Source organism: Monodelphis domestica, chromosome 7, assembly GCF_027887165.1.
Source record: "Monodelphis domestica isolate mMonDom1 chromosome 7, mMonDom1.pri, whole genome shotgun sequence".
Lineage (NCBI taxonomy): Eukaryota > Metazoa > Chordata > Mammalia > Didelphimorphia > Didelphidae > Monodelphis > Monodelphis domestica.
This window is the reverse complement of record NC_077233.1, coordinates 232,373,079-232,388,764: the sequence shown is the minus strand read 5'-3', so window position 1 is coordinate 232,388,764 and position 15,686 is coordinate 232,373,079. Positions and strand designations below refer to the sequence as shown.

At 37.8% G+C, this 15,686-nt stretch overlaps 2 protein-coding genes across 4 annotated transcripts in view; one reads left to right on the top strand and one right to left on the bottom strand.

The window, feature by feature from the left end:
* The window catches only part of IQCK (IQ motif containing K), a 202,460-nt gene that overhangs the window by 67,808 nt on the left and 118,966 nt on the right, over positions 1 to 15,686 (top strand). Inside the window, exons 5-7 of one of the 3 annotated variants that reach the window (XM_016423863.2) lie at positions 3,715 to 3,767; positions 3,916 to 3,993; positions 5,110 to 5,172. In XM_016423863.2, the coding sequence (XP_016279349.1) occupies positions 3,715 to 3,767; positions 3,916 to 3,993; positions 5,110 to 5,172 (194 nt within the window). The remainder of the gene's footprint in view (positions 1 to 3,714; positions 3,768 to 3,915; positions 3,994 to 5,109; positions 5,173 to 15,686) is intronic. The other 2 variants (XM_016423864.2, XM_016423865.2) reach the window with 2 other exon arrangements.
* The window catches only part of KNOP1 (lysine rich nucleolar protein 1), a 223,623-nt gene that overhangs the window by 90,518 nt on the left and 117,419 nt on the right, over positions 1 to 15,686 (bottom strand). The gene's annotated exons all lie outside the window — the stretch shown is intronic.

Sequence of the window (15,686 nt, the reverse complement as noted above, 5' to 3'; positions counted from 1 at the left end):
AAAATTTCTATTGTTTTTATGATTTGTTCTTTAACCCACAGATTATTTAGTATTTAGTCTTCATTGAATATTTCATCCAAATGTCTTTATTTATAAAAATGATTTTTATTATATTGTGGTTAGCAGAGGATATGTTTAGTATTCCAGATTTTCCACATTTGATGTGAGATTTTTATGTACAATAGTTAGTCAAAAGGAATAGAATGTGACTGAAGTATCTGCCTCAGAAAGCTACACCAACTCATTTACAAATCATCTCTCAGCAGTAGTGGCTCAGGCTCAGTGGGTATATTTGTTCCACTTGTGGGAAGCTATAAAAACATATGTCAATAAAATTTTCTTTTGATGTAAGTCCCAATTTTGTGCCAAGGAATGCCTCTTAGCATTAATAGAATTGATCAGTCTACCTCCCTCTGTACCTTACTTGACCTCACTTCTCTCTTGACTATATTTAATCTTCCAGGGACATATATAAATCAGAAGGGAGAGAGGAACAAGCATTTATTAAGTGCCTACTATAGGCCAAGCACTGTACTAAGTGCTTTACAAATATGGTCTCATTTGATCCTCATAACAACCTTGGGAGGGAGTTGCTCTTATTATTAGTGTTTTATAATTAAGGAAACTAAGGCAAGCAGAGTTGAAGTGACTTTTCTAGAAGTACACTACTACTGAGTGTCAGAGGTTAAGTTTGAAGGCACGTCTTCCTGACTCCCAGCTCAGCACTCTATCCATTACTCCACCTCACTGCTTCCAGTACTTCAATGAATGTAGTCTTAGAGAAACCAATTTCTCTCAAAACAAATGGTGAAATAGTAAACAAAACTTAAAAGGCAAGGATTGGAAAAACAAATTTGCCTTTCCTTTGAGAGATCAGGTATGGAAAAAAGGGAAGGAAGAAGAAAGACAAAGGATGAGACTAAGGATCACCATCTCTGGTTTCCTCTCCTAGACACAGACACTGGGTACATTCTCTCTTTACTCTACAGGCTGGTATGTCTCTCATGCTACTCATCCTTGGATATGGGAGGAACAGTGATGTCCACCCCCCTCTGCCTGTCCTCCTAGGTGTTCCAAGTATGAATCAATGTGAAAGCTGTGGCAGCACTTCCTTCTCTGGCTGTAATGGCTTCCTTTTCTCCAGCAAGTTCTATTCTCTAGTGTTTATATGGGTGTCTACTTGTGGAAAAGAACCTTTAAGATTATGTTTTGCTTCATCAAATGAAATACTTAAAAAAAAACCCAGACTACAGCTATAGTGGTATTTGTATTCTCATATGTTTGCCCATTGCATAATGCTAAAGAGGTGATCTGCTATAAAAAAGCATTTATAAGTCTACCAATAGGGGCAGCTAAGTAGTATGGTGAATAGAGAGCCAGCTCTGGAGATGGGTTCAAATCCCATCTTAAAACACTTCCTAACTGTGTGACCCTGGGCAAGTTATGTAACTCCAATTGTTTAGCCCTTATCACTCTTCTTCCTTGGAACCAATACTTAGTATCAATTCTAGAATTGAAGGTAAGGGTTTAAAAAAAAGTCTACCAATAACTGCCTCATATTTTCAAGGATATAGTTGATGTATATATAAACAATTTTGATAAAAAGAAACTTAATAAAGAAAAGAAAGTATTTTTTTCTCTCTTTTTATATTCTCTTCATCATCCTTTTTGGATAACTACATTTATTTGGTATAAGATCATAGGACCAGAGATTTCTAGCTAGAAGAGACTTAGAGGTCATCTAGTCCAACTCTCTTACCTGCAGATTAGGAAACTGAAGTTCAGCGATGTTAAACAAGTTGCCCAAGGTCACACAAGTATGAAGTGTCAGAACCTGAATTTAAAGGTTCTCTGACTCCAAGTCCAGTACTCCAAGTCCAGTGTTCGCTCTACTATGCTATGCTGCCAGCATCTTCCTATACTTATGAATTTTGGGTCACTAATATGGGAGTTCCGTTAAAATAAACTATTTGCAAAACAAGACAAAATCGATTTCAAGTTAGGAGAAAGATGAGAAGTAGGCAATATAAATAATTGGAAAAAGCTCCAGCCTGCTCTTTTTAAATAATCCATCACTGCCAAAAATTGGTTTGAAAAATTTATTTAATTAATTAATTTAGAATATTTTTCCATGGTTACATGATTCATGTTCTTTCCCTCCCCTCGCCCCCTGTAGCTGATGTGCAATTCCACTGAGTTTTACGTGTGTCATCGATCAAGACCTATTTCCATATTATTAATATTTGCACTAGGGTGATCATTTAGAGTCTACATCCCTGATCATATCCCCATTGACCCATGTAATCAAGTAGGTGTTTTTCTTCTGCTTTTCTGCTCCCATAGTTCTTTCTCTGGATGTGGATGGTGTTCTTTCTCATAAGTCCCTCAGAATTGTCCTGGGTCATTATTGCATTGCTGCTAGTAGAGAAGTCCATTACATTCAATTGTACCACAGAGTATCTGTCTCTATGTACAATGTTCTCTTGGTTCTGCTCCTTTCTCTCTGCATCAATTCCTGGAGGTCATTCCAGTTCACATGGAATTCCTCCAGTTCATTATTCCTTTGAGCACAATACATTGCCAAAACATGGGAAATGAAAAAAGACAAAAAACTAAATAACACTGGGTTTTATCACTATTTTTTACAAAATTTTAACCAATATATGAAGAGGCCAAACAAATTTAGAAACCACCTACTTTAGACAGCAAATATTTGCTGTCTTTTTTTATACAAGTTATTTGTAAAACAAAATGGGGGTTGGTAGAATATTATGAATGGTATACCATTTATAGGTCTCTACCCAAAAAGGTCAAAGGAAAAAAAAAAGGCCCCCTATGCATAAAAATATAGAGAGCAGCAATTTTTGTAGAGACAAAGAAGTGGAAACTAAGGGAGTAGCCATCATTTGGGGAACATCTGAACAAATTATGGTTTATGAATGTAACGGAATACTATTGTTCTGTAAAAAATGATGAAAGAGATGGCTTCAGAGAAATCTGGTAAGATAAGAACTGATAAAGAGTGAAGTAGAAAAAAAAATTTGTGCTATAGCATCAATCTTGTAAAAATGTGCCATTTTCAGAGACTTAAGAACTCTGATCAAAGCAATGATCAACCATGGTTCTAGAGGACTAATGCTGAAGAGTCCTACCTACCTCCTGCCAGAGAGGTGATAGGCTTACAGTACATAAGAAGACTGACATTTTTGGGCATGTTTGGTTTGACCATGCATATTTATTTTAGGAATTTTGTTTTTCTCCCTTTTTCCCTACTGAAGAAAGAAATGGGAGAGAGAAAAAATAAATGCTTGAGAATGGGGGGGAAAATTAAAAAAACATGTTTGCTGAATTTAATTATTAATTAAAAATAAAATTAGATTTAATTATGTTGTTCAGAAGTCTCTGATTTTCTATAAATTTTTTTCTTGGGAAAAAATTGAGCATGATTGCTTAGTAAAAAGCTATATAGTGTGAATTTTTAAAAATACCAATTCTGTTCAGGAAGTGTTTTTTACTTGGATCTAGCTCTATTGGTCTTGAACACTTTTTTACTTTATTTAAGCTCTGCTGCTGATTAGTACTTACAAAACTAAAGTAGATACTCATGCATATTTCATCTAACAAAAGCAATCAATTAGCCTCTCTTCCTCTCACTTTATAGACATGCAATCAATCACAATGGGTACATAATGTGCAACTCTCTTCTCTCTTCAGAGGAAAAAAACAAAATTTGTTGCCTGTGATTTTCTGACTGAGTGGCTATACAAGTAAGTTCTTTTTCTTTTTGAATATTCAGCATCCCTAATAATTTTTTACAATGTTAATTTGAAATGTGAATTGTAATAATTAAGATGAATCCTTGTTTGTTTATTTTTTTTTTATTATTTCAACCAAATATTATGGCATAATGATTAGCCAGAATCCAAAGAGGATAGATGAGCCATTCACAGAATTCTTCTCAATTCCATTTGTGGCAAATCGGCTAAAGATTCAGTAAGTATTGTCAGATATCTTTTTGAGTCATTTATGCCTAATTGTAAAGTATTGCTAAAGTCAACTATAATTAAGAGAAATAGCTGCTAAAATTCAGTTAGGTTCCCAAATAAATTGTGTTTGTTTCTTTGTCTCTCTGAGTTTATTGCATAAAGTGTAAGCACATTTCTGTTCTCATCAGTAGGGATTTATTAAGTATCTCCTATGTACCAGGTACTGTACCAAGCATTGGGGACACAAAGAGAAGCAAAAGACAATTTTCCCTCTTAAAGAACTCACAATCCAATGGGGGAGACAAGCAAACAAATATGAATGAGCAAGTTATATACAAGATAAATAGGAATAACTAATAGAGGGAAGGCATTAGAATTAAGATAGATTGGGAAAGGACTCTTGTAGAATATGGAATTTTAGCTGGGACCTGAAGAAAATCAGGAAGCCAGGAAGGAGAGCATTCCAGGCATGTGGGACATAACAGAGAAAATTCTGTGAGCTGTGGAAGAAGCATGCAAAGGACAGACTGGGGATGGATCATCTGTCAGTCAAATGAAAATTCCATTTGGAATGTTACCGGGAAAAGCAGTTGGAGCCAAGCCAACTGCTAGTCTGAGCTGAAAAGCTTTTGGGGGCTTGCTGGCTGACCTGAATAGAAGAAGCTAATTGTATCTCTGGAACTTGAGTAAATCAAGTTGGAGGTAACCTGGCTGATTTGAAGGAAGAAGTAAAAGAAGAAGGACCATAGTCCTTATATCTCTCTCTGACTGACTCTGATTCACAATAGTGACTGGATTGCCATTTCTCTCAATATTCTCTAACCCAAGGCTCCTTGTAGATAATAGGGAAAACCCTAACCCTCTTACCTCCATCCTCCATTCTTGTCCTGTCTTCCCCAAATAAACCCCTTGTTTGACAAAGAAGATTAAGAACTAATTTCATTGAAATCTCACAACTCATATTGAGTGACTTGAGGGAGACTGAAGAAAGGGGGGAAGGGGAAACTGAAAGGCTTCTGAAGAGGGAGGAAAATGGGAGGTATAGGGAGGAGGGTAGGCAAAACTTAATCCATTAGTTATTTAGTATACCATTGAATATACACCAAAATATCATCTATTACAGAGCAGAGAGATGGAATGTCTTGTTCATGGAATGGTGTTATCATTGGAATGAAGAGTACTTGTAGTAAGTGTAATGTGTGCAAAAGTGGGATAGCCTAGATCCATGTTGGTGAACCTATGGCATGCATGCTGGAGAGCATGCTGCTCCCCTCCCCTTTTCCACACACCTGAGGACATTCCTCTTATCACCTGCCCCTTTGCTCAGCAGCCCAATGGGAATGTTTCTTTCTTCCCCTGCCTGGGATAAGGAGGTGGCTCACATGTGGTGTAAGGGTTGTGATTTGGGCACTTGGTCTTTAAAAGGTTTGCCATCACTGGCCTTGGTTATGAAGGGTTTTGAATAGTCTATATACTCCTGGAGGTGTTGAGCTAATTTATTGCTAAGAAAGATTTTTTAAAATGAGATACAAAGCGGTTTTTGAACCTTATCTTAACTGATGCATCTTCTCAATATATTTGCATAGGGTTCAGAACTTGTAAACTATTAAGTAACATAAAAGATTGGCAAAACATTGACAAATATGAAGAAATAACAAGGGATTTTTTTTGCTTTTAATTTCTCCAATAACCATAACTTTTAATATGCAAATTGCAAATGCAACAGTAGCCATAGAGACAGAGGACAGATCAGAGGAAAAGAATAGAGATCTAGGGGATACTTCCATGTGCATAGTACCCTTTTTTCCTTGGCCTCCAAAACATAAGAACCACCCTACCCACCTGAGAGATCATGTGGCCCCAGAAAAGGTTAAGTGCAGCCTTTTGGAATTAACTCCTAGAGTTAAGGGGTAGTGGGGAAGATTTATAGTGAGAATGCCTTTTTCATATATGGTCTTCTTCTGCCCTTTTAATTTTATTTATAAGGACACTGAAGGTATGAAGTTGCTGGATAGTACTTATATACTCATTTAATGGCAAAGTTTGAATTAGAATCTTCATACCCCATTTTTCCTACCTTTGCCAGATAGCTAATCGGTACTGGCATCCTTAGTGATTTGGTTAGATCATTAATCGATATTTATAAGATTCAGAAATGTAAAATAATTTGTAATCAGCTATTTCTTGAATCCTGGAAACAATTTCCCCCCATATTTTGAAAGTCTAGAATTAAATCTGGGTCTTCCTTTATGTGTGGAGTCCTCACTGGCTTCTTGAATGTTCTGTATTACCAATGGAATAAAAACTCTAGACCTTTGAAAGAGCCTATGTTTTCTGTTCAAGGATGAACCTAGCTAAAATGAGAGAGTCTATTCACATCTCATCAGTGCCCCTAATTATTTCTGCCTCACTGATTGAAGGGCCAGAGAGTATAGCAAAAAAATTCCTCCCATAGCTTCCTTTCCAAGTTTGTGGATGTTGTGAAGTAGATATTGTAAGACTTAGCAGTTGTTCAAATTGGTAGAGTAAGGGAGAGTGAAGAGTTGAGGATAATGCCAAGGCTTTGACCTTGGGAAACTAAAAGAATGGTGGCACCATCAACAGAAATAAGGGCATTTGGAAGATTGGAGGGTTTGAGGAGAAATAGTTCAGTTTTGGATAAGGTAAATCTGAAATAACTCCAAGATATACAGTTTAAAATATCTAAAAGCCAGTTGATTATATGGGACTGAAACTCCAGGGAGAGAATGGGGTTAGATACATAAATGTGTAATTCACTTGCATGTAAATTATAATTAAGCCCATGGATACTTATGAAGTCACAAAGAGAAAGAATATTTAGAGAGAAATCCTACTATGTACTAGGCACTATACTAGATAATGAGATAAAACAAAATCATGGATCTTAGGTTATCTTAGAAACAGATACAAAGTGATCTATCCAAGGGCCCATTCTAAATGGGTTATAGAAGCAGTTTCTTTTGTCTCCCAGTTCAATGTTCAGACAATCAGTCAGTCAATCAATATTTATGAAGCACCTGCTTTGTTCCAGGCACTATGGATACAAAAAGAGGCAAAAGACAATCCTTATCCTCAAAGAGCTGATTAGCCACTGGGGGAGACAATAAGCAAAAAAACAAAACAAAAAAAAACCCTAAAAAAAGCCACAAAAAACATGTATAACAAACCATATACAGGATAAATAGGAAAGAATTAAGAGAATAAAATATGGAGTTGGGAAAGGCTTCCTATAGAATATGAGATGAGGTTTTATTATTGTTATTTTTAATAATCCTTACTTTCCATCTTAGAATCAATACTAATTATTTTTTCTAAGGCAAAAGAGTGGTAAGGGCTAGGCATTGGGGGTTAAGTGACTGGCTCAGGGTCACACATCTAGGAAATGGCTGAGGTCAGGTTTGAATCCAGGACCTCCCATCTCTGTGCTTGACTCTGAATCCACTGAGCCATCCAGCTGCCCCAAAGATGAGATTTTAGCTAGGACTTAAAGAAACCCGGAGAGATTAGTAGTCAAAGCAGAGGAGAAAGCATTCTGGGCATGGGGGTAGCCAGAGAGAATGCCCAAAGCCAGGTGATGGATTGTCTTGTTTGTGGAATAGCAAGGTGGATGGTGTCTTTTGTGTAAATGGAATTAACTCCCTTTGTTTAATTTAACTTAATAAAGAACTTGGGGTGCCCCTCCTTTCATACTTAGTTAAACTTTTACTAGAAAAGGAAATTCACACCCTCAAAGGTTGAAAGTGGATCCCACAAGCACTACTTCCCCCTGGGCAGAGTCAGGTAAATTAAGAAACTATGACTGGGTCCTAAGATGTGATAGACCAGCCCACAGTGAAAGGAAGTCGAAACTAGAGAGATAGGAAATGACATGGGAAAAGGGTTTTAAAAGGCGAGATTGAAGAGCTGAGAGTTCATTTGGCATTGGTTTCCTTTTTGGTTGGGGCCTTCTACATTGGAGTACTTCTGCACTGGAGATTCTGTGTTGGTGGCTCAAGGAGTTTGGCTTTGGTGACTTGCCTGGGGTAAGGAGACCCTGGCCAGAGACACTGGCCTTTTGCCTCTTCTCCCATCTTTGGTGGGATGCTCTCCTCAGTGAAGCACTTGGATCTGGACTTAGGGTATTTAGCTAGGCAATATTTTCTACCTCCTTCCTACATTTCCCTCTTATTATCTCTACTTTGCAGTAATAAAGCTACTAAAGCTACTAACAACATTCTGACTTAAGAGTTTATTTTTATAAACACGACTACAATATTTTTAAAATTGTTATATTTGCCAATCCAAGTTTAATTATTACACTTTGGATTGAAGAATATGTGTCTGGGACTAAGGTGTAAGAAGACTAGAAATGCAGGAAGGGGATAGGATATGAATCAGGCTTTGAATGCCAAACAGAAGATTTTGTGTTTGATCCTGGAGGCATTTGTTGAACCAAGGGATGACTTGGTCAGACCTTCTCTTTAGGAAAATTCCTTTGGTGACTGAATGGAGGATGGATTGGAGTGGGGAGGGACTTTAAGACCGGCAGACTCACCAGCAGGCTAGTGCAGTTATGCACTATGAGGCAATGAGGACCTGCATTAGAGAGAAGGGGGCATAGTTGAGAGATGTTGCAAATAGGAAACCAACTGGCATTGGCAACAGCTTGGATATGAGATGGGGTGAGAAAGAAAGTGAGGAGTCCAGGACAACTCTTGGTTGTGAGGCTGAAGGACTCAGAGGATGATGTTGCTATCACCAGTAATAGGAGATATAGGAAGTGGGGAGGATTTAGGAAAGATAATAAGTTTGATTTTGGATATGTTGGACATCTAGTTTGAGATGTCTGGAAGGTAGCTGGAAATATAAGATTAGAAGTCAGCAGAGAAGTTAGGGCAGAATATTTGAGATTTAAGAATCATCAGCATAGCACTTCCGGTCAAGATGGCGGCTTAAAGAAAGCTAAAGTTCAGATCTCCAGAAAACCCTTCCCGACCGATCTCAAACTATAAGCTCCTAAGGCGCCGAAATTCAAAACGATCAACAGCACAGACCCTGGGAATCCTCCTCCTGGACCTGGACCTGGATCAAAACTTACGGCCCCCCTCAAAAGCCAGAACCCGAGATCACTCGGACCTAAGGGGTAGGAGCACAGAGTCCAAGGCTCCCGGAAGCCGAGGCCCATCCCCCCCGCAGAGAGCAGGGTCGTCTGAAACAACAGCAACCCTCAGGGCCTACAAGACAGCCTCAGGGGCCAGATCCTTCTATCCAAGTCTCAGTGAAAGTCACTGCCCTCGGAGCTGCCACGGCCCCTTCCTCTGCAGAGAGCAAGGTCCTCTGAAACAACAGCAACCCTCAGGGCCCACGAAACAGCCTCACGGCCAGCTATTCTGAAGGCAACTTCTGGAAAGCAACCCAATCCAGTGGAGGGGGCACCTTAGCAGCAGGGAAACAGAGAGAACCGGGGGAGAGTGTGGCCCCCTAGTCCAACCCTTCCATTCCAGTTCCAGTGAAGTTATTGCCTGAAGGCACACTCAATTTAACCCAGGGAAAGCTCATAGAACCGACAATCTGCCCAGGACTAAAGCCTCTGAACACCAGACAGAGATAAGAAAAGCTAATCCTCCACATTCAGAGATGGCAAACTCCACAGAAGCACTGAAGCCCCCAAATCCCAAAAAAAAATAAGAAGAAAGGGGCGACTTTGGACACATTCTATGGAGCCAAAATACAAAATACAGGGGAGATAGAATACGATACGCAAGAAAATGCTCCAAAACCTTCCAAAGGAAATGGAAACTCTCCACAAACCCATGAAGAATTTGAATCAGAAATGACCAAAAAGATGGAAGCCTTCTGGGAGGAAAAGTGGGAAATAATGCAAAAGAAATTCACGCATCTACAAAACCAGTATGATGAAACTGAAAAGGAAAACCAGGCTTTAAAGGCCAGAATCAAGCAGCTGGAAGACAATGATCGTGTAAAAGAGCAAGAATTAATAAAGCAAAGCCAAAATACCAAGAAATTAGAAGAGAACATAAAATATCTCACCGACAAGGTGACAGATCTAGAAAATAGAGGGAGAAGAGATAATTTAAGAATAATTGGACTTCCAGAAAAGCCAGAAATAAACAACAAACTCGACATCGTGATACAAGATATAATCAAAGAAAATTGCCCAGAGATTCTAGAACAAGGGGGTAATACATCCTCTGACAGAGCTCACAGAACACCTTCTACACTAAACCCCCAAAAGACAACTCCCAGGAATGTAATTGCCAAATTCCAAAGCTATCAAACAAAAGAAAAAATCCTATAGGAAGCCAGAAAAAGACAATTTAGATATAAAGGAATGCCAATCAGGGTCACACAAGACCTTGTAAGTTCTACTCTGAATGATCGTAAGGCATGGAACATGATCTTCAGAAAGGCAAGAGAGCTGGGTCTTCAACCAAGAATCAGCTACCCAGCAAAACTGACTATATACTTCTAAGGGAAAGTATGGGCATTCAACAAAATAGAAGACTTCCAACTTTTTGCAAAGAAAAGACCAGAGCTCTGTGGAAAGTTTGATACCTAAAAACAAAGAGCAAGGAATACCTGAAAAGGTAAATATTAAGGAAAGGGGAAAAATGTTATCTTCTTCTTTTACTCAAACTCTCTTCTATAAGGACTACATTTATATCAATCTATGTATACTAATATGTGGGGAAAATGTAATGTATAAATAGGGGGTAAAGAAAGACCAAATATAATAATCTTTCTCACACTAAGATTCACATGGGAAGGGGAGGGGAAGAAAACTCCTATAAGAAGAAGAGGAAGAGAGGGTTTTTTACTTAAACCTTAATCTCAGGGAAATCAACTCTGAGAGGGAAAAACATCCAGATCCATTGGGATCTAGAATTCTATCTTACCCAACAAGGGTAGGGAGAAGGGAAAACCAGGGGGGGAGGGGGAGAGGGAAAACAAAAAGGGAGGGAAAGAGAGGGGGGAAGGGGAGGGAAAAAAGGGAGGGACTAAAAAGGGAAACATCAAGGGAGGGGAGAAGGAGGACTGATTCAAAGTAAATCACTGGACTAAAAGGTAGAGCCAAAGAAGAAAAGGTTAGAATTAGGGAAGGCTATCAAAATGCCAGGGAGTCCACAAATGACAATCATAACTTTGAACGTGAATGGGATGAACTCACCCATAAAATGTAGACGAATAGCAGAATGGATTAGAATCCAAAACTCTACCATATGTTGTCTTCAAGAAACACACATGAGGCGGGTTGACACCCACAAGGTCAGAATTAAAGGATGGAGTAAGACCTTCTGGGACTCAACTGACAGAAAGAAGGCAGGAGTGGTAATCATGATATCTGATAAAGCCAAAACAAAAATAGACCCGATCAAAAGGGATAGGGAAGGTAATTATATTTTGTTAAAAGGGACTTTAGACAATGAGGAAATATCACTAATCAACATGTATGCACCAAATAATATAGCACCCAAATTTCTAATGGAGAAACTAGGAGAATTGAAGGAAGAAATAGACAGTAAAACCATATTAGTGGGAGACTTAAACCAACCATTATCAAATTTAGATAAATCAAATAAAAAAATAAATAAGAAAGAGGTAAAAGAAGTGAATGAAATCTTAGAAAAATTAGAATTAATAGACATATGGAGAAAAATAAATAGGGATAAAAAGGAATACACCTTCTTCTCAGCCACCACATGGCACATTCACAAAAATTGACCATACATTAGGTCACAGAAACATAGCACACAAATGCAGAAAAGCAGAAATAATGAATGCAGCCTTCTCAGATCACAAGGCAATAAAAATAATGATTAGTAATGGTACATGGAAAACCAAATCTAAAACCAATTGGAAATTAAACAATATGATACTCCAAAACCTTTTAGTTAAAGAAGAAATCATAGAAACAATAATTTCATTGAGGAAAATGACAATGGCGAGACATCCTTTCAAACCTTTTGGGATGCAGCCAAAGCGGTAATCAGAGGTAAATTCATATCCCTGAATGCTTATATTAACAAACAAGGGAGAGCAGAGATCAATCAATTGGAAATGCAAATGAAAAAACTCAAAAGTGATCAAATTAAAACCCCCCAGCAGAAAACCAAACTAGAAATCCTAAAAATTAAGGGAGAAATTAATAAAATCGAAAGTGACAGAACTATTGAGCTAATAAACAAGACTAGAAGCTGGTACTTTGAAAAAACAAACAAAATAGACAAAGTACTGGTCAATCTAATTTAAAAAAGGAAGGAAGAAAAGCAAATTAACAGCATTAAAGATGAAAAGGGGGACAGCACCTCCGATGAAGAGGAAATTAAGGCAATCATTAGAAATTACTTTGCCCAATTATATGGCAATAAATACACCAATTTAGGAGAAATGGATGAATATATACAAAAATACAAACTGCCTAGACTAACAGAAGAGGAAATAGATTTCTTAAATAATCCCATATCAGAAAATGAAATCCAATAGACCATCAAAGAACTTCCTAAGAAAAAATCCCCAGGGCCTGATGGATTCACCAGTGAATTCTATCAAACATTCAAAGAACAGCTAACTCCAATACTATACAAACTATTTGACATAATAAGCAAAGAGGGAGTTCTATCAAACTCCTTTTACGATACAAACATGGTACTGATTCCAAAACCAGGCAGGTCAAAAACAGAGAAAGAAAACTATAGACCAATCTCCCTAATGAATATAGATGCAAAAATCTTAAATAGGATACTAGCAAAAAGACTCCAGCAAGTGATCAGAAGGATCATTCACCATGATCAAGTAGGATTTATACCAGGGATGCAGGGCTGGTTCAATATTAGGAAAACCATCCACATAACTGACCACATCAACAAGCAAACCAGAAAGAACCACATGATTATCTCAATAGACGCAGAAAAAGCCTTTGATAAAATACAACACCCATTCCTATTAAAAACACTAGAAAGCATAGGAATAGAAGGGTCGTTCCTAAAAATAATAAACAGTATATATCTAAAACCATCAGCTAATATCATCTGCAATGGGGATAAACTAGATGCATTCCCAATAAGATCAGGAGTGAAACAAGGATGCCCATTATCACCTCTACTATTTGACATTGTACTAGAAACACTAGCAGTAGCAATTAGAGAAGAAAAAGAAATTGAAGGCATCAAAATAGGCAAGGAGGAGACCAAGTTATCACTCTTTGCAGATGACATGATGGTCTACTTAAAGAATCCTAGAGATTCAACCAAAAAGCTAATTGAAATAATCAACAACTTTAGCAAAGTTGCAGGATACAAAATAAACCCACATAAATCATCAGCTTTTCTATATATCTCCAACACAGCTCAGCAGCAAGAACTAGAAAGAGAAATCCCATTCAAAATCACCTTAGACAAAATAAAATACCTAGGAATCTACCTCCCGAGACAAACACAGGAACTATATGAACACAACTACAAAACACTCGCCACCCAACTAAAACTAGACTTGAGCAAATGGAAAAACATTAACTGCTCATGGATAGGACGAGCCAATATAATAAAAATGACCATCCTACCCAAACTTATTTATCTATTTAGTGCCATACCCATTGAACTACCAAAATACTTCTTCACTGATTTAGAAAAAAAACCATAACAAAGTTCACTTGGAAGAACAAATGATCAAGGATATCCAGGGAAATAATGAAAAAAAAACACATATGATGGGTGCCTTGCAGTCCCTGACCTTAAACTATATTACAAAGCAGCAGTCATCAAAACAATTTGGTACTGGCTAAGAAACAGAAAGGAAGATCAGTGGAATAGACTGGGGGAAAGCGACCTCAGCAAGACAGTATAAGATAAACCCAAAGATCCCAGCTTTTGGGACAAAAATCCACTATTCGATAAAAACTGCTGGGAAAATTGGAAGACAGTGTGGGAGAGACTAGGAATAGATCAACACCTCACACCCTACACCAAGATAAATTCAAAATGGGTGAGTGACTTAAACATAAAGAAGGAAACCATAAGTAAATTGGGTAAACACAGAATAGTATACATGTCAGACCTTTGGGAGGGGAAAGGCTTTAAAACCAAGCAAGACATAGAAAGAATCACAAAATGTAAAATAAATAATTTCGACTACATCAAATTAAAAACCTTTTGTACAAACAAAACCAATGTAACTAAAATCAGAAGGGAAACAACAAATTGGGAAAAAATCTTCATAGAAACCTCTGACAAAGGTTTAATTACTCATATTTATAAAGAGCTAAATCAATTGTACAAAAAATCAAGCCATTCTCTAATTGATAAATGGTCAAGGGACATGGATAGGCAGTTCTCAGATAAAGAAATCAAAACTATTAATAAGCACATGAAGAAGTGTTCTAAATCTCTTATAATCAGAGAGATGCAAATCAAAACAACTCTGAGGTATCACCTCACACCTAGCAGATTGGCTAACATAACAGCAAAGGAAAGTAATGAATGCTGGAGGGGATGTGGCAAAGTAGGGACATTAATTCATTGCTGGTGGAGTTGTGAACTGATCCAACCATTCTGGAGGGTAATTTGGAACTATGCCCAAAGGACAACAAAAGAATATCCTTTGATCCAGCCATAGCACTGCTGGGTCTGTACCCCAAAGAGATAATGGACAAAAAGACTTGTACAAAAATATTCATAGGTGCGCTCTTTGTGGTGGCCAAAAACTGGAAAACGAGGGGATGCCCATCAATTGGGGAATGGCTGAGCAAATTGTGGTATATGTTGGTGATGGAGTACTATTGTGCTAAAAGGAATAATAAAGTGGAGGAGTTCCATGGAGACCGGAACAACCTCCAGGAAGTGATGCAGAGTGAGAGGAGCAGAACCAGGAGAACATTGTACACAGAGACTAATACACTGTGGTATAATCGAACGTAATGGACTTCTCCATAAATGGTGGTGTAATGTCCCTGAACAATTTGCAGGGATCCAGGAGAAAAAAACACTATTCATAAGCAAAGGATAAACTATGGGAGTGGAAACACCGAGGAAAAGCAACTGCCTGAAAACAGCGGTTGAGGGGACATGACAGAGGAGAGACTCTAAATGAACACTCTAATGCAAATATTATCAACATAGCAATGGGTTCAAATCAAGAAAACATGTAATGCCCAGTGGATTTACGCGTCGGCTATGGGGGGTGAAGGGGAGGAAAAGAAAATGATCTATGTCTTTAATGAATAATGCTTGGAAATGATCAAATAAAATATAATAATAATAAAAAAAGAATCAGCAGCATAGACATGGTAATTAAATCTCTGGGAGTTGATGAGATCATCAAGTGAAGTGGAGGGGAAGGCCCAGGATAGAACCTTAAAGGACACCTATAATTAGAGGACATGATCTGCAAGAGGATCCAGCAAAGAAGATTAAGAAGAAATGGGTAGATAGATAGGAGGGAAATCAGAAGAAGGTGATAATTTTTGCATGTCACCACCATACAATATCCCAAATGGAGTATGTTAAAAATCCTTGTTTTTTATTTTGATTCTATAAATATTCTTTGTTTAATTAATAGAATTTATTTTCAAGTGTCTACCTCTTCCTCCCCTCCTTGCACCATAGAAGGTGTTAACTGGAAAACATATATTTATTGATAGATTATGCTCTTTGTGTTTCTATTTGTCAGTTCATTCTCTGGAGG